This window comes from Erythrolamprus reginae, chromosome 9 (assembly GCF_031021105.1).
Source record: "Erythrolamprus reginae isolate rEryReg1 chromosome 9, rEryReg1.hap1, whole genome shotgun sequence".
Lineage (NCBI taxonomy): Eukaryota > Metazoa > Chordata > Lepidosauria > Squamata > Dipsadidae > Erythrolamprus > Erythrolamprus reginae.
In genome coordinates this window covers 3,739,409-3,762,271 of record NC_091958.1, presented here as the reverse complement: position 1 = coordinate 3,762,271, position 22,863 = coordinate 3,739,409, and the positions used below count along the sequence as shown (strand labels likewise).

The following is a 22,863-nucleotide window of genomic DNA, read 5'->3' as shown; positions in this document are numbered from 1 at the left end:
GCAGACTTGGGGCGGCTAACAACAGCAGTAAAACAGTACAACAAAATCCAATACTAAAAAAACAGTTAAAAACCCATTATATAAAAACCAATCATACATACAAACATACCATACATAAAATTGTAAAGGCCTAGGGGGAAATAGTATCTTAGTTCCCCCATGCCTGGCGGCAGAGGTGGGTTTTAAGCAGCTTACGAAAGGCAAGGAGGGTGGGGGCAATTCTAATCTCTGGGGGGAGTTGCTTCCAGAGGGTCGGGGCCACCACAGAGAAGGCTCTTCCTCTGGGTCCCGCCAAGCGACATTGTTTGGTTGATGGGACCCGGAGAAGACCCACTCTGTGGGACCTAACTGGTCGCTGGGATTCCTGTGGCAGAAGGCGGTCCCTGAGATATTCTGGCCCGGTGCCATGAAGGGCTTTATAGGTCATAACCAACACTTTGAATTGTGACTGGAAACTGATCGGCAACCAATGCAGGCTGCGGAGTGTTGGAGTAACATGGGCATATTTGGGAAAGCGACCAGTTAGGTCCCACAGAGTGGGCCTTCTCCAGGTCCCTCAACCAAACAATGTCGTTTGGCGGGGCCCAGGGGAAGAGCCTTCTCTGTGGCGGCCCCGGCCCTCTGGAACCAACTCCCCCCAGAGATTAGAATTGCCCCCACCCTCCTTGCCTTTCGTAAGCTACTTCAAACCCACCTCTGCCGCCAGGCATGGGGGAATTGAGATACTCTTTCCCCCTAGTCCTTTACAATTTTATGCATGGTATGTCTGTCTGAATGTTTGGTTTTTATATTAATGGGTTTTTAATTCATTTTTAGTATTAGATTACTATTGTACACTGTTTTATTGTTGCTGTTAGCCGCTCCGAGTCTCCGGAGAGGGGCGGCATACAAATCCAATAGATAGATAGATAGATAGATAGATAGATAGATAGATAGATAGATAGATAGATAGGCAGGCAGGCAGGCAGGCAGGCAGGCAGGCAGGCAGGCAGGCAGGCAGGCAGGCAGGCAGGCAGGCAGGCAGGCAGGCAGGCAGGCAGGCAGGCAGGCAGACAAATCTTTGTAGGACCCCCTCAAATATTACATAACAGGGAACATTTCCCAGAGGTACCAGAGTTGAACACAGTAGAGACAATGGAAGACCATTCGGTTCCATTCTCACCTGGGAAGAGCGAGTGTAAAGACCCTGCTAATCGCATGGCCTTAATTTTGAAAACTGATGACTAACTCCACTTACCTGAAGACGTTTGGTTTCGGGGAATGTAATTGCTGCACAGCGTGGCTCGCCTTCAATATTTCCTGAAAGGAAAATAGAATGTTTTCTTTTGCCCTTATTTATATAAGCCTGTAATCTTCAATCGTTCAGCCAAATGCATCGTTGTATATCAAACCGCGCAAGAGCTCAAAAGCTTAAAGAAACACGATAAATGTTGGCTTCTGCAAATAAAAGGCGAGCATTTGAAAGGGAAATGTGGGAAGAGAGGTGAGGGGGAACACTTGTCTTTTACCCAGTTCCATTAGCAGTAAATCACCGGTGTATTTATAGCCGAGAGAATAGATTTAGCAGTGTTACCTCTCGGGTGGGGAGAAAAAAATACATTATACCCCTTCTCCTTCCTCCCCCCTTGCCCCTTATTCCACATGTGACAAAAATCACTCAGCTTTTCTGAAACCTCTGAGGCAGAGGGAGGATCGAGGGTTTTCAAATAGCCATGATTTTCGAAAACAAACCAACGCAGCTCAGCTGCAATAATTTGCCAGGGGAGCCCTAAAGAAGATAGAGATTACACAAGCGCATCTTGGTTTTGGCTAGTGAATTTAGGCAAAAGGAGATGGGGGCTTTGCAGGATGAGACGGTTAGGTGGTGTCACTGAAGCAATGACTATGAATTTGGGCAGGAGACAACGATGGATGGAAGGCCTGGTGTGCTGTGGTCCATGGGATCATGAAGAGTCAGACACAACTCAGCGACTGAATAAAAATAAGTGCAGGATTAGAGGAGACCCAACAGAAGAAGGCTTGGAATGGTGCCCAGTCATTGTTGGGCTTCACTGCAGTTGTCCTTAAAATATATATTAGGTATTAGGTATTAGGTATAATATACATATATATTATATATATATATGGACCCAGGGGAAGAGCCTTCTCTGTGGTGGCCCCAGCCCTCTGGAACCAACTCCCCCCAAAGATTAGAATTGCCCCCACCTTTCTTGCCTTTCGTAAGCTGCTTAAAACCCACCTCTGCTGTCAGGCATGGGGGAATTGAGACCCTCTTCCCCCTAGGCCTTTACAATTCTATGCATGGTATGTATGTATGTATGTCTGGTTTTTTATATTAATGGGTTTTTAATTGTTTCTAACATCAGACTACTATTGTACACTGCTTTATTGTTGCTGTTAGCCGCCCTGAGTCTCTGGAGAGGGGCGGCATACAAATCCAATAAATAAATAAATAGATAAATAAATATATTCTAGATCAGAGGTGTCAAACTCGATTTCATTTAGGGCCACATAAGGGTTGTGTTTGACCTTGGTGTGGGGATGAATAGCTTTGGCCAGGGTGGGTGTGGCCAGGGTGGGTGTGGCCAGTTTGCCAACCTGCATCCCATGCACAGCTCTCCTGGCCTCCATTTTTGCTAACAGAGGCCTGCAGAAGGCCGTCACAGCCAAAAACAGAGTTTGTGAGCCCATCCAAGCTCCAATTTTGGTCAGTTGTAGGCATGGCCAGATCTTTCACTGCTTCAGGGCATCCCCATGGGCCCGAGCTAAGCACCCCATAGGCCAGATCCGGCCCGCAGACCTTTGAGTTTGACATCCCTGTTCTGGATTCAAATTTGCTATGAGATGTTTGGTTGAGCAACGTTGCCTTGACTTCTAGCTGTCTATTTCTGTTTGGAAAGAAACACAGCAGGTTGTTTTAAATAGATGCAAGCCCATTTTCCTTCCACAAGATGTGCTGGAAGAGGTAGCTGAGCTCCCTTTGCCTAAGGCAGTGTTTCCCAACCTTGGCAACTTAAAGGTATCTGGACTTCAACTCCCAGAATCCCCCAGCCAGCATTCGCTGGCTGGGGAATTCTGGGAGTTGAAGTCCAAATATCTTCAAGTTGCCAAGTTTGGGAAGCACTGCTCTAGGGAATGGTGCCAAAGTGATTTCTCACCCCACGTCCCCTGGAGTGAGAAGCTAAATTCACAAACTGAGGCTTCTTCTTGCTTGCATAGAGGAAGAGTTGATGAACAGGAAGGGAGAGGTCATCTCTGTTTCCACTTTCACATGCACCGTATCCTAACTGAGGCCCCATGGTCTCCAGACCTGGATTCAAATGGGCAATGTTTCATTTTCACAAAGTTGCCTTTGTGCATTTGACACGGGTGTGAAATTTTTGCCCAGAGCCTCTAGTTGCTTGGTATGAAATGAATTGTTCTATTATTTAAGTGGCACATCTTGACAGAAAGAGCTTCTCGGTTGACAGATGAACAAGTATATATTCAGTGACCCAGTTAAAAAAAATCTTCTGAAGGTTGGACCTCAGATGTTTTGTTGGTGAATGACAGGGTTTTTTTTTTACAGATCTTGATGGCAAGGGGTTAAATACATCTATTTTATCATCTGTTTTATTCTCCGGAGTTGGTGGTGCTTTGGGATGTGTAGATATTAAAGATTAAAACAATCAATTAACATGTAATCTAATCATCTCTGATGTCGCTGGAGAGTTGACTCAATTCTGTCTAACCACTTTTTGCAACTTGCCTACTATAAAGAGGGTGTTGCACATGTTCTGTGCTGAAGTTTGTGTGGTATTTTGAAGCATGGAGTTCACACTATATAAACAGATTCAGCTGCATCAACACACACGTTTTATGATTATTTGAATGATATTTTTCCCCTGTGGGAATCCTGGGAAAAGACACAGCTGCTTTAAAGAGATGTTTTGCTCACTGTCTTAAACATTGCAAATGCCTTTTAAAAATCACTTTCAAAGTCTGACCTATCTATCTATCTATCTATCTATCTATCTATCTATCTATCTATCTATCTATCTATCTATATTTACTTCTATCTATCTATCTTTCTATCTATCTATCTATCTATCTATCTATCTATCTATCTTTCTTTCTTTCTATCTATCTATCTATCTATCTTTCTATCTATCTATATCTATCTATCTATCTATCATCTATCTATCTATCTATCTATCTATCTTTCTATCTATCTATCTATCTATCTATCTTTCTATCTATCTATCTATCTATCATCTATCTATCTTTCTATCTATCTATCTATCTATCTATCTATCTATCTTTCTTTCTTTCTATCTATCTATCTATCTATCATTCTATCATTCTATCATTCTATCATTCTATCTATCTTTCTACCTTTCTACCTACCTACCTACCTACCTACCTATCATCTATCTATCTTTCTATCTATCTATCTATCTATCTATCTATCATCTATCTGTCTATCTATCTTTCTATCTATCTATCTATCTATCTACCATCTATCTATCTTTCTATCTATCTATCTATCTATCTATCTATCTATCTATCTATCTATCTTTCTTTCTATCTATCTATCTATCTATCTATCTATCTATCTTTCTATCTATCTATCTATCTTTCTATCTGTCTGTCTGTCTGTCTGTCTATCTATCTATCATCTATCTAGCTATCATCTAGCTATCTATCTATCTATCTATCTATCTATCTACCTATCTAATCTATCTATCTATCTATCTATCTATCTATCTATCTATCTATCTATCTATCTATCTATCTAACATAGTTGTTAAAATAGTTTACAAGCAAAAGTGATAATAAAAATCCTGAAAACTCACTCCTGATCACATTATGATGTTGAGGATGGTTCATTATAAGCCATCTCTTACTTTATACTTTATTTATATTATTATTAGCAAGTGGAAAAACTCCCCCAAGGAGGATGCAACAAAATTTCAAATCACAAAATGCAATTAAAAATGGGAACAAGATCAAGCCAGGTTATTTTAAAACTCTTTTTTTTTCAATTCAGGTAGGAATAGAGTACTACTTTTTACATTAGTTTAGCACTGTTTCATTATAGGTTTTTTGTTTCCTAGACAATTCGAATCTGTTGTGCTATCATTTTCTCATTTCTAGTTCCTCCGCCTGAAAGCTGGCGGAGGGGAGATATTGGAAAAATTATATTCCTGTGAAACCCTTCTATCACCTGGATGGAACTGTGCAGGCTTTAATATCTTCTAAAGGGCATCTTTGCCTGTTATTTTCATCCCATTCAACTAGAAAGTGAAGTAGTAGCTGGATTACAAGGTCTACAGTCAGGTCTTTTCTTAAATCTCAATTTTAGATGTTGCCAACTTCAGATTTTGAATTCAGAGTGAATCTTGATTGATTCATTCACTCTTACTATCTAATCCAGAGGTCTTCAAATTTGGCAGCTTTAAGACGGGGACTTCTACATCTAAAATTCTGGGAGTTGAAGTCCACAAGTCTTAAACCTTATTTATTTATTTATTTATTTATTTTGTCCAATACATAATACACATTGAAGAGAATAGATATGTAATAATATAAATAAAGAAAAGAATAGAAAAAAAGATATAAAAATATAGGTGAACATATTTGAAAGGAAGAAAAGATAAATGAAATAAGGAGAGACAATTGGACAGGGGACCGAAGGCACATTGGTGCACTTATGCACGCCCCTTACTGACCTCTAAGGAACCTGGAGAGGTCAATCGTGTTGGAAAAATGTTGGGGGTTAGGGCCATATTTGGAGACCCCAATCTAATCTCTTAAATCAGAGTTTCTCAACCTTGGTGACTTAATATATGGATGTCAACTCCCATAACTATCCAGCAAACATGCCACTTATTATTATTATTATTTATTGGATTTGTATGCCGCCCCTCTCCGCAGACTTGGGGCGGATAACAACAGTAATAAAACAGTATATAACAATAATCCAAAACTAAAAACAGTTAAAAACCCATTATATAAAAAACAATCATACATACAGACATACCATGCATAAAATTTTAAAGGTCTAGGGGGAAAGAGTATCTCAGTTCCCCCATGCCTGGCGGCAGAGGTGGGTTTTAAGAAGCTTACGAAAGGCAAGGAGGGTGGGGGCAATTCTAATCTCTGGGGGGGAGTTGGTTCCAGAGGGCTGGGGCTGCCACAGAGAAGGCTCTTCCACTGGGTCCCGCCAAATGACATTGTTTTGTTGACGGGACCCGGAGAAGACGCACTCTGTGGGACCTCACTGGTCGCTGGTCACTTAGGGAATTCTGGGAGCTGAAGTCTAGATCTCTTAAAAATTTACCTAAACATTGCCTTAAATAATTCCAGTATTATCTTCTTTCGCATAACATTTTAGTGTAACCTGGTGGAGTATTTTCTATAGAAGGTGACACAGAAAGTGAGATAATTTCCCCTTATTTCAGTACAGAAGAACTTCTCATCCACACAGGTCAAAAAGAACAAAGACACATAACATACACTACAAAAGAGCAGTTAAATGTAGATTACCTTTTAAACTTACACTACCATTTTCAAATGCATTGGATGTATATTTTATTCCTGATCATTGCATTCTCAAGAACCGTAGCTTTATATTCTTGTTGCTGAATTTCTATATTTACAGAAGATAGAAAGAGAAATGCGGTAGATCGCTTGATGGGAGTTTCAAAGAAAGTTTTAGTCACAGTTTTCTTTCTCGGTAATCTTTCAAAACCAGGGATGTGCTATTTATTAGCCGTAGAATTTCAGTTTTATTCGGGAATGTCATCTGACTCATTCTTCGTGTTCTGTCGAGCTCTCTGGTAGAATCCTCCCGAAAATTCACAGATACAAATTTCAGACACACACACGTTTGAAAATTCAATGAAATTTATAATGAAAATTCACTTAACCTAAGCCCTCTTTTTGTATAGCAAAGAGCACTCGTCTCCAAACAAATTGGTAATTTGTACAAGTCCCTTATCAGTTCTGAGATACTTAGCTTGCAGCTGTAAGGCAATTCACAGTCCTTCTTCTTTCACAAAGTGAAACACACTTGGCTCTGGTTTAGTTTCAAAGCGGGGAAAAATCAGCACACAAAAGGTCAAAGTCAGTAAAGCAGTCACGAAACACAAGGATCAGATAATCTTCCACAATGGCCAAACCCACAGGCTGCTCTTTATAGCAGCCTCACTAATGACCACAGCCCCACCCAACCACAGGTGGCCTCATTTTCTTTGATAATAATCTCTCAGTTGTTGCTGCCTATGCATCGCTCTCCACATGCGTGGCTGTATCATTAACTCTTGTTCTGAATCCAAGGAGGAGCTAGATAATTGATCTCCTTCTGAGCTGTCTGCCACACTCTCCTCCTCCCTGTCACTCATGTCTTCTTGGTCAGAGGAGCCTTCAGCCGCAGATTCCACCAGGAGCAAAACAGGCCTGCGGCATGTGGATGTCTCCCCCACATCCACAGTCCTTGGGGCAGGAGCTGGGCCAGAGCTAACCACAACACCTCGGATGGTTTGAATAATCAATAGCAACTACACTTCGATTTATATACCACATCATAGTGCTTTACAACTCTCTCTAAGCAGTTTACAGAGACAGCATAATGACCTCAACAATCTAGGTCCTCATTTTACCCACCAAGATAGAAGGCTGAGTCAACCTTGAGATGGTTAGAATCGAACTACTGGCAGTCAGTAGAATTAGCTTGCAATACCGCATTCTACCTACTGCGCCACTCCGGCTCTTAACAACTTATACAGATTTATTTTAATGCTGGTGATGATTTCCTTCATGGTGCTAACCTTCTTCCTTTCTTAATTTTGAGTTCCAAGCCACCGTGAAAGAAGGCAGCACTGGTGTGATTGTGAACCTCACCGTGGAAGATCGGGATGATCCAGCCACAGCTGCCTGGAAGGCGGTTTACACCATCATCAATGGCAATCCGGCCCAGAGCTTCGAAATCCACACCAATGCAAAGAACAATGAAGGGATGTTGTCAGTTGTTAAGGTAAGAAAAGAGCAAGGCACCAACCTAAGCTTCTTGGATGAGAAGTGAAAGATCTTCAAAGAAAAAAAATCAGAAAGCCCATTTGCCTCAATGCAAAACCACCTTTGGTTTTACCAAAGACCTGGATGATGGAGAACCTCCATAAACAATAACATGGATTATAAGGTCCATAAGACCTCTTTTAATAAGAATAAAAGGGTCTCCTTATCTGAAGGGACTTGTTGTGCCAGCCTTTATTTATTTATTTACTTATTAGAGTTGGAAAGGGACCTTGTGGGTCATCTAGTCCAAGCCCCTGCTTGAGCAGGAGACCCTATACTATTTTGGACAAATGTCAGTCCAATCTCCCCTTGAAAGTCTCAAGTGTTGGAGTTCCCACAACCTCTGCATGCAACCTGTTCCACTGGTTGATTACTCTCACCATCACAAAGTTCCTCCTTATTTCCAGGTTAAATCTCTCTTTGGTCAGCTTCCATCCATTATTCCTAGTCAGGCCTTCTGGTGCTTTGGAAAACAGCCTGGCCCCCTCCTCTCTGTGGCAGCCCCTCAAATATTGGAACCCTGCCATCTTATCTCCCCTGGACTAGCCATGCCCAGTTTCTGCAACCATACTTCGTATGTTATACAGGGTGCGTTCCAAAAGTAATGCAATTTTTTTAAAGGAATTTATTGAGCAGATTTCCACAAACACTTAAAATTCTTCAAAGTACTGTCCTTGGGCCTCTACACATTTTTTCCAGCAACTTTGCTATGACCAGTAAATGCCATGGAAGGCGTCTTCAGAGACTTCTCGCAAGGTCTTCGTCACGGCTGATTGGATCTCTTCTATGGATGAAAAATGCACCTTGCCACAACGCGCTACGAGTCCGCACGTTCCTGGCCAAACACCAGGTGCCAACGCTGCCCCACCCCAACCCCTATAGTCCTGACGTCGCCCCAGCAGACTTCTTTTTTTTCCCAGCCCTGAAAGGAACCCGTTTTTTGTCCATAGAAGAGATCCAATCAGCCATGATGAAGACCTTGCAAGAGATCCCCGAAGACGCCTTCCAGAGTGCGTACCGGTCATGGCAGTGTCAGTGGAAAAAATGTGTAGAGGCCCAAGGACAGCACTTTGAAGAATTTCAAGTGTTTTTGCAAATCTGTTCAATAAATTCCTTTAAAAAAAAATAATTGCATTACCTTTGGAACACAGCCAGTAGTCTCCAGTCCCCTTATCATCTTGGTTGCTCTCCTCTGCACTTTCTCTAGAGTTTCCATGTCTTTTTTTGTAGTGTGGTTTAATGTACACGAATGTGGACAATATTATACATTCATGTCTTTCAGCCTTTGGATTATGAGATCTCAGCCTTCCACACGCTCCTGATCAAGGTAGAAAACGAAGATCTCTTGGTTCCCGATGTCCTGTATGACACCAGCTCCACAGCAACGGTTCAGATCACAGTTCTAGATGTCAACGAGGGGCCCATTTTCTACCCTAATCCAATGATGGTCAGCAAGCAAGAGAACATCCCCATTGGAAGTGTCGTCTTAACAGTTAATGCCACTGATCCAGACACTTTGCAGCATCAAACGATAAGGTGAGTAGAAGGTTTTGGAATTTTGCACCGCCACTACCAGCCCGGCGTACACAGCTTTGCTTCTCCTGCTGGGCCCCATTTATTTATTTATTTATTTTGTCCAATGCACAATAATACACAATGAAGGTAATAGAGGACACCTTTGAGGAAATAGAATTAGAGAAAGAATAGAAGAGAACGTATAGGATAAAATAATCAATTAGAGAATAGAAGAAAGATACTGTATAGGGATGGAAGAGAAGATATATGGGATAGAGGAGAGACAATAGGACAGGGGTAGGAAGGCACTCTGGTGCACTTATGCACGCCCCTTACTGACCTCTTAGGAATCTGGAGAGGTCAACCATGGACAGTCTAAGGGTAAAATTTTAGGGGTTAGGGGATGATACTACGGAGTCTGGTAATGAGTTCCACGCTTCAACAACTCTATTACTAAAGTCGTATTTTTTACAGTCAATTTTGTTGCGGTTAATATTGAGCTTGAATCTGTTATGTGCTCTTGTGTTGTTGTGGTTGAAGCTGAAGTAGTCTTTGACAGGCAGGACATTGCAGCATATAATCTTGTGGGCAATACTTAGATCATGTTTAAGGCGTTGTAGTTCTAAGCTTTCAAGGCCCAGGATTGTAAGTCTAGTCTCGTAGGTTATTCTATTACGAGTAGAGGAGTGAAGAGCTCTTCTGGTGAAGTATCTCTGTACATTTTCGAGGATGCTAATGTCTGAGATGCGGTATGGGTTCCAAACAGATGAGCTGTATTCTAGGATGGGTCTGGCAAAAGTTTTGTATGCTCTGGTAAGTAGTTTTATTTATTTATTTTATTTATTTATTCATTTGTCCAATACACAAATACATAGGAAGAAAAATAGACATGTGATAATATAAAAGAGGGTGAAAGTGAACTTAGAGGAGAGGATATATGAAAGGAAGAGAATATATATGATAAGTGAAAGAAAGGAAAGACAATTGGACAGGGGACGAAAGGCACACCAGTGCACTTATGTACGCCCCTTACTGGCCTCTTAGGAACCTGGAGAGGTCAATCGTGGAGAGTCTAAGGGAGAAGTGTTGAGAAGTAGTGTGAGATTTCCAGAGCAGAAGCTACGTAGGATTAGGTTTACAACTCTTGAACTCTTGAATGCGTGTTTTTGCTTCTTCCCACCCTCGATTATGTTGCAAATGCAAAATTGCAGCCAATAGTGGTGGGAAGTCAGAAATGCTCATTAGTTTTGCAAATCGTTTAACCCAGCCAGAAAGCAAGGCAGGAAAAAAAAATTATCCTTGGCTTTGGAGCATGAGTTGAAATCTTCAGAGGGTTAGTGACCTTGAATAACAATGGAGCAACAGCTGAAAGAAACATCTCAGGGATCACGGCATTGCTTAGACCAGCTTGTACCACTCAGATTGGAATGAAACTTTTTATGTTCGTCCATCAGAGACTATATTTTGCTTGTCTCGGGCTGAAAAGGTTGTAACATGAAAAACAAGTTCATGGCCAGATCCCACATTCAAGGCAATATAGTTGCTAAGGCCATGAGTAGAATTGGAGAAAAGTGGTGGGATTATGAAAGAAATTGAGAATTCATAACTAAGGTCCTTGAGTATGCAGAAATGACCAAAATGACTTTGGAATTACAGGAAAAAAAGATAAATCTGAATTTTACAAAATATGGGAAAATTGGTACAAATGGCTCAAACAGGAAAAAAAATACATTATAAAACTAAAGGAAAAGCAAAACTAGACACGCCTTCCTTTCGTATCCAAATAAAATGAAAATATAGAAACACTGCACCATAAATCGATGGAACATAAAACCCCTAAAAATGAATTTGTACCTTGGTTGGAAATACCCAAAATGAACACAATATAATATACAGAACTATAGAGAACAAACACACAATTCCACACACTAGATACAAATACTTAATATTAGGTCGCTCGATAGTGATACTCAAAATATGGTGGACAAAATATGTCTTTTATATAACAAATAAGTATATGTATATAGTGAAAGAAAATATTAATTGATGATAAGCAAATAACTATCTATATGCATATATTGAATACCACTGAAAATGAACGCTTTATATATTCTGTTCTGCCGGCGTGTTTCAACCGCCCGTAATTACAGGGTAATTAATCCAGGAAGACACATACCACACGATAAAAGGAAAACCCAAAAGTTTTTATAAACAGAAAAAAAGAAACAACTCCCTTTTTAAATGTCAAAGGGATTTTCTGGTCCACACAAGGCACAGGTTAAATGCAATCCAATTGCTCACCCAATAACTGGGAAATTGAGTCCAATTCTAAAGTCCAGAGAGTCAACACACAATCTTGAACAGCACAAAAAACACGATCTTGATGAAACAATGAATCAGGTAAACTGCCATGAGGCTAAAACACCAAGCTGCACTTTTATCTGTAGCACTAACAGCAGCCCCACCCAACCACAGGTGGCCTCATTTTCTCTTGTAATAATCCTTCAGTTGTTGTCTCCTATGCATCACTCTACGCATGCATGGATGTGTCATTAATTCTTGTTCAGAATCCAAGGATGATACAGATGATTGACCTCCTCCTGGGCTGTCTGCCAAACTCCCCTCTTCCCTGTCACTCACACTTCCTTAGTCAGAGGAGGCTTCGTCGGCAGATTCCATTGGGAGCAAAACAGGCCTGCGGCATGTGGATGTTTTCCCCACATCCACCTGCACATTCCTCGGGGCAGGAGCTGGGCCAGAGCTAACCACAACACAGAACTATAGAGAACAAACACACAATTCCACACACTAGATACAAATACTTAATATTAGGTTGCTCGATAGTGATACTCAACAATATGGTTGGCAAAATATGTCTTTTATATAACAAATATGTATATAGTGAAAGAAAATATTAATTGATGATAAGCAAATAACTATCTATATGCACATATTGAATACCACTGAAACTGAACGCTTTATATATTCTATAAGTTTATAAACCGATTTGCCAATCTACTTTCTTTCATTTTTCTTTCTTTTGTTTCTTTGTATGTTTTGTTTGTTTAGGTTGTTTTTATATGTAGAAACTTAATAAAGATTATTTTTAATTAAAAAAAGAAAAAAAGAAAGAAATTGAGAATTGATAGAAAAGAAAATGTATAGCTCAGGATTGAACTGTAGAGTCCTCGATGCTCTCTGAACTTTGTTTGTTTTCTTGTGGACGTTTCAGGATCCAACTAGGTAGCATCATCAGTGTCAGTAGGAGGTAGTGTTTGCTCTCATTTTATACACTAGTGGCTTGTCCTGTCCAGTGTTGGTGGAAGTATTGACATTTCTTTACTTCATGCCTCTTCGCTTGTAGTGTTGTGTGTCTAGCTTCACTGCGAAATAAATTTGACTCCAAGGTCAAGGGGAATTGTCCTGAGGAATATAACCAAACAGAGTCAGTTGCCATTTTTTCCCCAGCTTCCAGAGTTAAGTAAAGAATTTCCATCTTCTGTTGAAACAGAGTTTGGACTCGATTAAATGAATCGTAATTCCATTTTATTGTGTAGATACTATTTTTTTTCTTAAAACAAGGCAAAAGAAAACAACCCTGCTATGTCGCACTACGTATAATTTCACTTTTTAATCCAGACTAACTGTTAATCCTGAGATTAACTGTTAATCCTGTTAATCTAGCAGATGTGGTTAGTAAATCCACAGTAACTGAATTTAAACATGCCTGGGATAAACATAGAAACATAGAAACATAGAAGACTGACGGCAGAAAAAGACCTCATGGTCCATCTAGTCTGCCCTTATACTATTTCCTGTATTTTATCTTAGGATGGATATATGTTTATCCCAGGCATGTTTAAATTCAGTTACTGTGGATTTACCAACCACGTCTGCTGGAAGTTTGTTCCAAGGATCTACTACTCTTTCAGTGAAATAATATTTCCTCACGTTGCTTTTGATCTTTCCCCCAACTAACTTCAGATTGTGTCCCCTTGTTCTTGTGTTCACTTTCCTATTAAAAACACTTCCCTCCTGAACCTTATTTAACCCTTTAACATATTTAAATGTTTCGATCATGTCCCCCCTTTTCCTTCTGTCCTCCAGACTATACAGATTGAGTTCATGAAGTCTTTCCTGATACGATTTATGCTTAAGACCTTCCATCATTTTTGTAGTCCATCTTTGGACCCCTTCAATTTTATCAATATCTTTTTGTAGGTGAGGTCTCCAGAACTGAACACAGTATTCCAAATATACATATATCCATTGTAAGATAAAATACAGGAAATAGTATAAGGGCAGACTAGATGGACCATGAGGTCTTTTTCTGCCGTCAGTCTTCTATGTTTCTATGTTTCTATGTTTCTATGTTTCTATGATGTTTCTAGATCTGATTTCTTAATCCGAGATTACAAGCAGAGTTAAGAGTTTGATTTTGCCTATTTGCTAGCTCTGAAATTCTAATCAGAACTTTTTGATATTTGTGTGTGTATGTGTAAGAGAGAAAGAGAGAGAGAAAACGTCAAGGCCAAATGCAATAACAGTTTCTACCCTGGGAAATTAAAGAGCAGCCTAATTCTGAAAAATCCATTATTAACAGTAAGTCTTAATTAAACATATTTACCGGCTTCGAGAATTTATCTCGGTGGGAAGATCCTTCAAGGTATGTTGTTTCACTTCAGGCTCAACAAGTTCAGAGATTAGAATAGTTTTGACTTCAGAACCGAAGACAAATAAGTTGTTTACTGCACTAGAGTGGTGATTTTTAATTAAAGCAGTGCTCTTTGCTTCCATATTTTATTGTGGCAATATATTTTTATTACCTACTGTGCTTCTGGAGTTTTAATTATTTATGTAAATATATGACTGCAACTTTGATTCTTGGAAACCAGGGTGACTGAGTCTTTCTCCAGCAAAAGAGGGGAAATGTTGATTATGGATTGGAAGCATGCCTAATTGATTAAATAACCGAATTGACAGTAAATATTGGAGAACTCTATCTAGCTCTATTTCTCTCTGTCTAGCTTTATCTTTATATCTGTTTTCTCTCTCTCTCTCTCTATTTCTCCCTATCTATCATCCATCTATCCATCCATCCATCTATCTATCTATCTATCATCTATCTATCTATCATCCATCCATCCATCATCTATCTCTCTATCTCTCTATCATCTATCTATCTATCTATCTATCTATCTATCTATCTATCTATCTACCTACCTACCTACCTATCTTATCATCCATCTATCTATCTATCTATCTATCATCCATCCACCATCTGTCTGTCTGTCTGTCTGTCTGTCTGTCTATCTATCTATCTATCTATCTATCTATCTATCTATCTATCTATCTATCCATCTATCCATCTATCCATCTATCCATCTATCCATCTATCCATCTATCCATCTATCCATCTATCCATCTATCCATCTATCCATCTATCCATCTATCCTATCTATGCTATCATCTATCTATCTATCTATCTATCTATCTATCTATCTATCTATCTATCTATCTATCTATCTATCTATCTGTATCAACTATCTATCTATCTATCTATCTATCTATCTATCTATCTATTTATTTATCTATCTATCTATCTATCTATCTGTATCAACTATCTATCTACCTATGTATCTATCATCTACCTATCTATCCACTATCCATCTCTATCTCTATTTCTATCTCTATCCTTTCTCATCCCTTGAGGCAGGAAATGCCATTCACACGATAACATCATCCCTGAATGACCCAATTATATTGTATCATTTGGAGAGGGAGGTCCAAACACCAGAACATCATCATCATCATCATCATCATCATCATCATCATCATCATCATCATTATTTAGATTTGTATGCTGCCCTTCTCCAAAAAGTCGGGGCGGCTCACAGGATACAGTATAAAACAAATCTAATACATTAAAAACTGCAGCTAAAACCCCAATCTATTAAACAATCAACCAATTTAATCACACCATGCATCACATTTATTGGTCAGAGGGTCTAAGATCTAATTGCCCCAGGCCTGGCAACATAGGTGAGTCTTAAGATGCTTGTGGAAGGCGAGGCGGGTAGGGGCAGTACAAAGCTCTGGAGGGAGCTGATTCCAGAGGGCCGGGGCTGCCCCAGAGAAGGCCCTTCCCCTAGAACATCATCTCCAAATGATACTATTATGCCATTTCCACCCTTTGTGGATGATGCCGTGCAGAATATGACATCCTGGTGGCTTCTACCAGCTCACGCTAATGGATGGAAACTGGTCAAGGAGAGGATTAACATGGAAATCTTTTTCTGCCGTCAGTTTTCTATGTTTTTATTTTACTGAAAGAATAGTAGATCCTTGGAACAAACTTCCAGCAGATGTGGTTGGTCAATCCACAGTAACTGAATTGAAACATGCCTGGGATAAACATAGATCCATGGTAAGATAAAATACAGGAAATAGCATAAGGGCAGACTAGATGGACCATGAGGTCTTTTTCTGCCGTCAATCTTTGATGTTTCTATGAAATAAGGAGAAATTTTCTGACAAAAAGAACAATCAACCAGTGGAAGGGCTTGCTTTCAGAAGTTGTGGAAGCTTCATCAGCATTTGTCAGAAACAGTGTAAGTCTCTTGCTTGGTCAGGGGTTGGATTAGAGGACCTCTAAGGAACCCTTCCAACACTAAGCTTGAAAAGATTTTCATTATGACTTAAATCATAATAGCCAGGAGTCTTTAGAACTAACCCTATGTTTATCATCTCTAACAATAAAATAAAATAGAATAAAAAGCCCTTCAAAGCCACCTTACTCTATATTGGAAACTTTAAAGCAGAAATGGCGCTCACACAGAAAGGCAAAATATTTGATAAATATCAAATATCCCAGCCGAGGGATTAAAAATAAAGAGACACACTCTTTGTATAAAAATGCTAAAACGTTTCTTCTGAATTCATGATTTTATCCACTAGAATGTGCTGTCTCGTGTAACTGTGACAAAAGTCAAGGTTAAAAATAAAAACAATAGTGGGCTCTATAATTCATAAATGCAGCGAGATAAATGTTTGCATTTCTAAAAGACCTCGGTGGGTTGAAGTTCCGTTTGAGGAATGATACCTCATTCATTCATTCATTCATTCATTCATTCATTCATTCATTCATTCATTCATTCTATTCATTCATTCATTCATACATACATCCATTTATCCATTTATTTATTTACTTACTTACTTACTTACTTACTTACTTACTTACTTACTTACTTACTTACTTACTTACTTACTTATTAAATTTGTATGCCGCCCCTCTCCGTAGACTCGGGGTGGCTCACAACAGTAATAGAAAAAACAATGTAGAATACAAATCTAATAATTAAAACTAAAAACCCATAATTAAAAAAAACATGCACGCAACATACCATACATAAACAATATAAGCCTGGGGAAGTTATATCAGTTCCCCCGTGCCTGACGACAGAGGTGGGTTTTAAGGAGTTTACAAAAGGCAAGGAGGGTGGGGGCAGTTCTAATCTCAGGGGGGAGCTGGTTCCAGAGGGTCGGGACCGCCACAGAGAAGGCTCTTCCCCTGGGACCCGCCAAACGACATTGCTTAGTCGACGGGACCCGGAGAAGGCCAACTCTGTGGGACCTAATCGGTCGCTGGGATTCGTGCGGCAGAAGGTGGTCCCGGAGATATTCATTTGTAATAGTGGTGAATATCTGTACCTCGTTTGTAGATTCCAGGCTTCAAGGAGCTCATAAGCATGGTGAGTGACACCTCATTATGATTCTGTGATTTTTGACAGGTGGACAGTGCAGTCAGACAGTAGGGAAAGCAAGTAGAAGGCTAGGCAGCATAGCTAGAGGCGTAACAAGCAGGAAGAGGGAGATGGTGATCCCGCTGTATAGAGCTCTGGTGAGACCACATTTGGAATACTGTGTCCAGTTCTGGAGACCTCACCTACAAAAAGAGATTGATCAAATTGAACAGGTCCAAAGACAGGCTACAAGAATGGTGGAAGGTCTTGAACATCAAACTGATCAGGAAAGACTTCATGAACTCAATCTGTAGAGTCTGGAGGACAGAAAGGAAAGGGGGGGACATGATCGAAACATTTAAATATGCTAAAGGGTTAAATAAGGTCCAGGAGGGAAGTGTCTTTAATAGGAAAGTGAACACAAGAACAAGGGGGCACAATCTGAAGTGAGTTGGGGGAAAGATCAGAAGCAACGTGAGAAAATATTATTTTACTGAAAGAATAGTAGATGCTTGGAACAAACTTCCAGCAGACGTGGTTGGTAAATCCACAGTAACTGAATTTAAACATGCCTGGGATAAACATAGATCCATCCTAAGATAAAATACAGGAAATAGTATAAGGGCAGACTAGATGGACCAGGAGGTCTTTTTTTGCCGTCAATCTTCTATGTTTCTATGTTTCTATTCCCAAGCATGTCTGAAAGTAAACTGAAATAAATTGCTTGCTCTTCTTACGTTTATTTTTTCAGCTGGACCCCATCTGTCTTTCCGCAGAGCTCCCAGAAGCTCTGAGTCATGAAACCAATTCTCCAAATGTATTTCATACTCTGCTACCAACTTCTTCAAGCAGACCTGAGAACCTGATGAAACCCAACTTCCATTGGCATAACCACAAGGGGTTGAATTATGCTCCTCGCCTCCTTTGAAGAATTGTTGTGTAGCAATTGCTATTAGAATTGTATTTAACTCCAGTTAGGAATCTGCTGAAACGCTTGAGTGCCTGGTTCCCATCCCACTGCTTTTCATAATGTGACAGTGATCGAAGAAATATCTCCCGAAATTCAATTGGTGTGGGTGGGTTGATGTGTTTGCTTATTAACTTTTTAATAAGTCATCCAATTTCTGGAAAATAGCTTCTGAGTATAAATGCAATCACACATTTTGTTAGGCATCAGAAAGACCGTAAATTACCAACAAAAGTGTCGTAGCGGATGATCCACAATATATTTGTGAAGAAAGAAAGAAATTTATAGAAGATGGTGATATGAAACCCAGAACATAAGGCTTAGTCATCCCGGGGGAAGGCATGGGCTTCATTCCTTCCTTTGGAGGAATCAATAGATCAAGATTAGGGTTCAATTTATTTATTTATTTATTTTATTTATTGGATTTGTATGCCGCCCCTCTCCGTAGACTCGGGGCGGCTAACAACAATAATAAAAACAGCATGTAAATCCAATACTACAACAACTAAAAACCCCTTAATTTAAAACCAATCATACCTACAAACAAACATACCATGCATAAATTGTAAAGGCCTAGGGGGAAAGAGTATCTCAGTTCCCCCATGCCTGATGGCAGAAGTGGGTTTTAAGGAGCTTACGAAAGGCGAGGAGGGTGGGGGCAATTCTAATCTCCGGGGGGAGTTGGTTCCAGAGGGCCGGGGCCGCCACAGAGAAGGCTCTTCCCCTGGGCCCCGCCAAGCGACATTCTTTAGTTGACGGGACCCAGAGAAGGTCCACTCTGTGGGACCTAACTGGTCGCTGGGATTCATGTAGCAGAAGGCGGTCCCTGAGATAATCTGGTCCGGTGCCATGGAGGGCTTTATAGGTGATAACCAACACTTTGAATTGTGACCGGAAACTGATCGGCAACCAATGTAGACTGCGGAGTGTTGGAGTAACATGGGCATATTTGGAAAAGCCCATGATTGCTCTCAAAGGTAGCCCCATGTAGAGAGCATTACAGTAGTCAAGCCTCGAGATGATGAGGGCATGAGTGACTGTGAGCAGTGACTCCCGGTCCAGATAGGGCTGCAACTGGTGCACCAGGCGAACCTGGGCAAACGCTCCCCTCGCCACAGCCGAAAGAAGGTTAGAGCTCAGGATTGTAGACCAGACCTTATTACAAAGGGGGCGCAAATCAGCCTTTAAAAGTAGCAGTGTATGGGAACAATTCTATATTATAGAGAGATGCTGAGCTTGTCAACTGGAAAACTGACAGCTTAGGTCAAGACCAAGCATCACACAATGGGGTGAACTCTTGTGCCTTGCTCCAACTCTTGCCCACCTAACAGTTCAAACGCATGCAAACACGAATAGATAAATAGGTACCACTTTGGTGGGAAGGTAACAGTGTTCTGTGCACTTTGGCATGTGGTCAAATTGACCCCATGATCTCAGACATGTCTTTAGACAATGCTGGAGTCAACCAACACAGATAAGAACCATGTCCTCGGAGAGGGGCGGCATACAAATCTAATAAATAATAATAATAATAATAATAATAATAATAATAATAATAATAATAATAATAATGTAGACTGGATAGGGAAACCTTTACCTTTCGTAGAGAAAAAGAAGAGTTAAGACTACGCATCCATCTATTTTCCTAATCTTGAAAACATTGAATAGTCTAAAAAAAGCAGCAATAATTCTCTAGTGCTGTTCAATTAAAAATGCACATAAAAAAATATCCAAGGAAAAAAAAGATCATAAAACACTAAAATAACACAAGCTCACCAGAGATTGCATTGATTGAAAGAGTACACCACAGCACTAGTAATGAAAATAATACTGAAAGGCCAGACACACCAATTCAAATTTTTTTTGGGGGGGGGAGGGGGGAGACACTAATATAGTCTTGAGGAGGCTCCTCAAGGAGAATGTCATTTTCTGAGCAGCTGTCTCCAACAGCTAAGCAGGAGAGCCTCTGAACTCTGTTTTCCGAACTTTTCTGAACTTTGAAGTGCCACCTCCAAAAAAGACTTTACCTTGAGGAAATGTGGAAAATGTAGTGTCTCATCTTACCTTCTTTGGTATTAAATATAAGCATTGTAAAAAAAATTAAATACAGTGGTACCTCTACCTAAGAATGCCTCTACTTATGAACATTTCTAGATAAGAACCGGGTGTTCAGGATTTTTTTTTGCCTCTTCTCAAGAACCACTTTCCACTTACAAACCCAATGCCCTCTCAAATGGTACTTCCTCCCTAGTCAACATGTTGAGATCAAGTCAACACAAACTGGCTCTTGGATCTCTTCTGACCCCATCAGGCAAGAAAATGTTTGCATCTAGAGGAATCTTGTGGAATTGTATGACTTGGAGAGGTGTTTTTGGCCTCTATGGGGTAGTTACTTTTTTCTTTTCCTCTTAAAAATATGGGCAAAAGTGCTATCTTGCACTAAAACTCCCAGTTGATGATCTAGAGATGAAAAGAAAGAGCTATGTCAGGCACAAAGAATCAGGATCACACATAAGTCCAGTTCAGAAGATCCATTGCTCAATAGATCACAAACATCTGGTCAACTGACAGTCAGCTGGTGCTAGGTAAGAGTTAACAGAATTCAGAGAGGGCTTGGTTTGGAGCATTTGTGGACTTATAAGGTTTCTAGGCTAATTCCTCTCTTGACTCTCTCCCCTCCTATTCGTGACTCCTATTCATTGTTCCTCAGGCTACCTTTAACTTCATTTCGTTTGAGTTGAATGAATTCATTTGAATTTCAAGAATTCCATTATATTGGATAATAGGTTGATAATGAAATTGCATATGGTTATTAATGCTTCTATACTAAGAAGTGTTTTTATCTTTGCTGTCCGCTGTAGGACACCCATCAATTGAAATAGAACAACATAGTGTTAGGATTGAATTCTTCCCTTTGGGCATGAATTTGTTTCCCATTCAAATGATTCATAGGTGAAAAAAGGATCTGGAGCATATTGGAAAACTTTCTACATCTCAACAGGCCAACATTTAATTCCGCCTGTGGTTTTTAAGCTTCGTTGAAAGCCTTCCATCCTCATCGGATGAGTTCTTTATCACACATGATGTTACCATTCAGAAGAACATACATTCCTCCAAGCAACATGAAACTGTGATAATTTCTTCTCTTTTCCCTACAATTTCTCCCTTCTGGGTTAGTTGTATTTTTTTCCCCTTCTCTAAAATTGGAGAAACACGATAATCTTTCAAGAACGCCTTCTCAGGCTGTTAGGCTGACAGCGCCATTGGCAAAGCTGGCAAGGGAGCACATGGTTGTGAAAGATAAAACTGGTGCCACTTCACGTAAACAGTCACACCAATGCTTTAAATTGCCTCCAGCTGATATCAGACACACACTGAAGGAGATGAGATATGGAATGTGCTATCCCTGCACAATCACTCTTCTGAATGTTTAAATCACTCCCACAATACGAAACGAGGCTCAATCTTTAGTCCATCTTCTAATACAGTTGTATGGACAGAATCTCATCAGAAATGGAAAAATCAGATGGCACAAATAATCTTAACTTCCCTTGATTCCAACGGGCCTTCCATTCAGGAGGGGGAAAAATAATAATCAAACCAATATGTTAAGAACGGAAGACAAGATTGAATATGCAGAGAGGAGACTCAGAGCCGCAAACAAAGAGCTAGAGGGCGCAATCTCTGTTTTAGCAATGGAGAAGTCTTCGTATTTCCTCCACTTCCAAAATGTACCAGAAACAGCTGAATAAGACCTACGTTTTCTAATCCAATCAACTGCTCAAGTAGGACACCCTATACCATTCCAGATAAGAGGCTGTCCAGTCTTCTCTTAAAAGTCTCCGGTGACGGAGCACCAACAACGTCTGGTGGCAAATCATTCCATTGGTTAATTGTTAGGAAATTCCTCCTTAGTTTTAAGTTTCTTCTCTCCTTGATTACCGTAGTTTCCAAATAGTTTCAATCCTTATCCTGTCCTCAGATGCTTTGGAGAATAGGTTGACTCCTTCTTCTTTGTGGCAGCCCCTCAAGTATTGGAACGCTGCTATCCTATCACCACTGGTCCTTCTTTTCATTAAATGGTACATACCCAATTCAGACAAAACCCATGGCAATATTTATTTATTTTATTTTATTTATTTTATTTATTCATTTGTCCAATACACAAATACGTAGGAAGAAAATAGACATGTAGTAATATATATAAGAGTAAAGTGAACTTAGAGGAGAGGATATATGAAAGAAAGAAAATATATATGATAAGTGAGAGAAAGCAAAGACAATTGGACAGGGGACGAAAGGCACACCAGTGCAGTTATGTATGCCCCTTACTGACCTCTGAGGAACCTGGAGAGGTCAATCGTGGAGAGTCTAAGGGAGAAATGTTGGGGGTTAGGGGTTGACACAATTGAGTCCGGCAATGAGTTCCATGCTTCGATAACTCGATTGTTGAAATCATATTTTTTACAGTCAAGTTTGGAGCGGTTCGTATTAAGTTTGAATCTGTTGCGTGCTCTTGTGTTACTGCGGTTGAAGCTGAAGTAGTCATTGACCGGTAGGACGTTGCAGCATATGATCTTG

General features: G+C 40.1%; 1 protein-coding gene across 2 annotated transcripts in view; it reads left to right on the top strand.

Annotated features, from left to right (window-relative positions):
* The window catches only part of CDH13 (cadherin 13), a 553,953-nt gene that overhangs the window by 482,316 nt on the left and 48,774 nt on the right, over positions 1-22,863 (top strand). For both annotated transcript variants that reach the window (XM_070761895.1, XM_070761896.1), the window contains exons 9-10: positions 7,835-8,017; positions 9,341-9,594. In XM_070761895.1, coding sequence (XP_070617996.1) covers positions 7,835-8,017; positions 9,341-9,594 — 437 coding nt within the window. The remainder of the gene's footprint in view (positions 1-7,834; positions 8,018-9,340; positions 9,595-22,863) is intronic.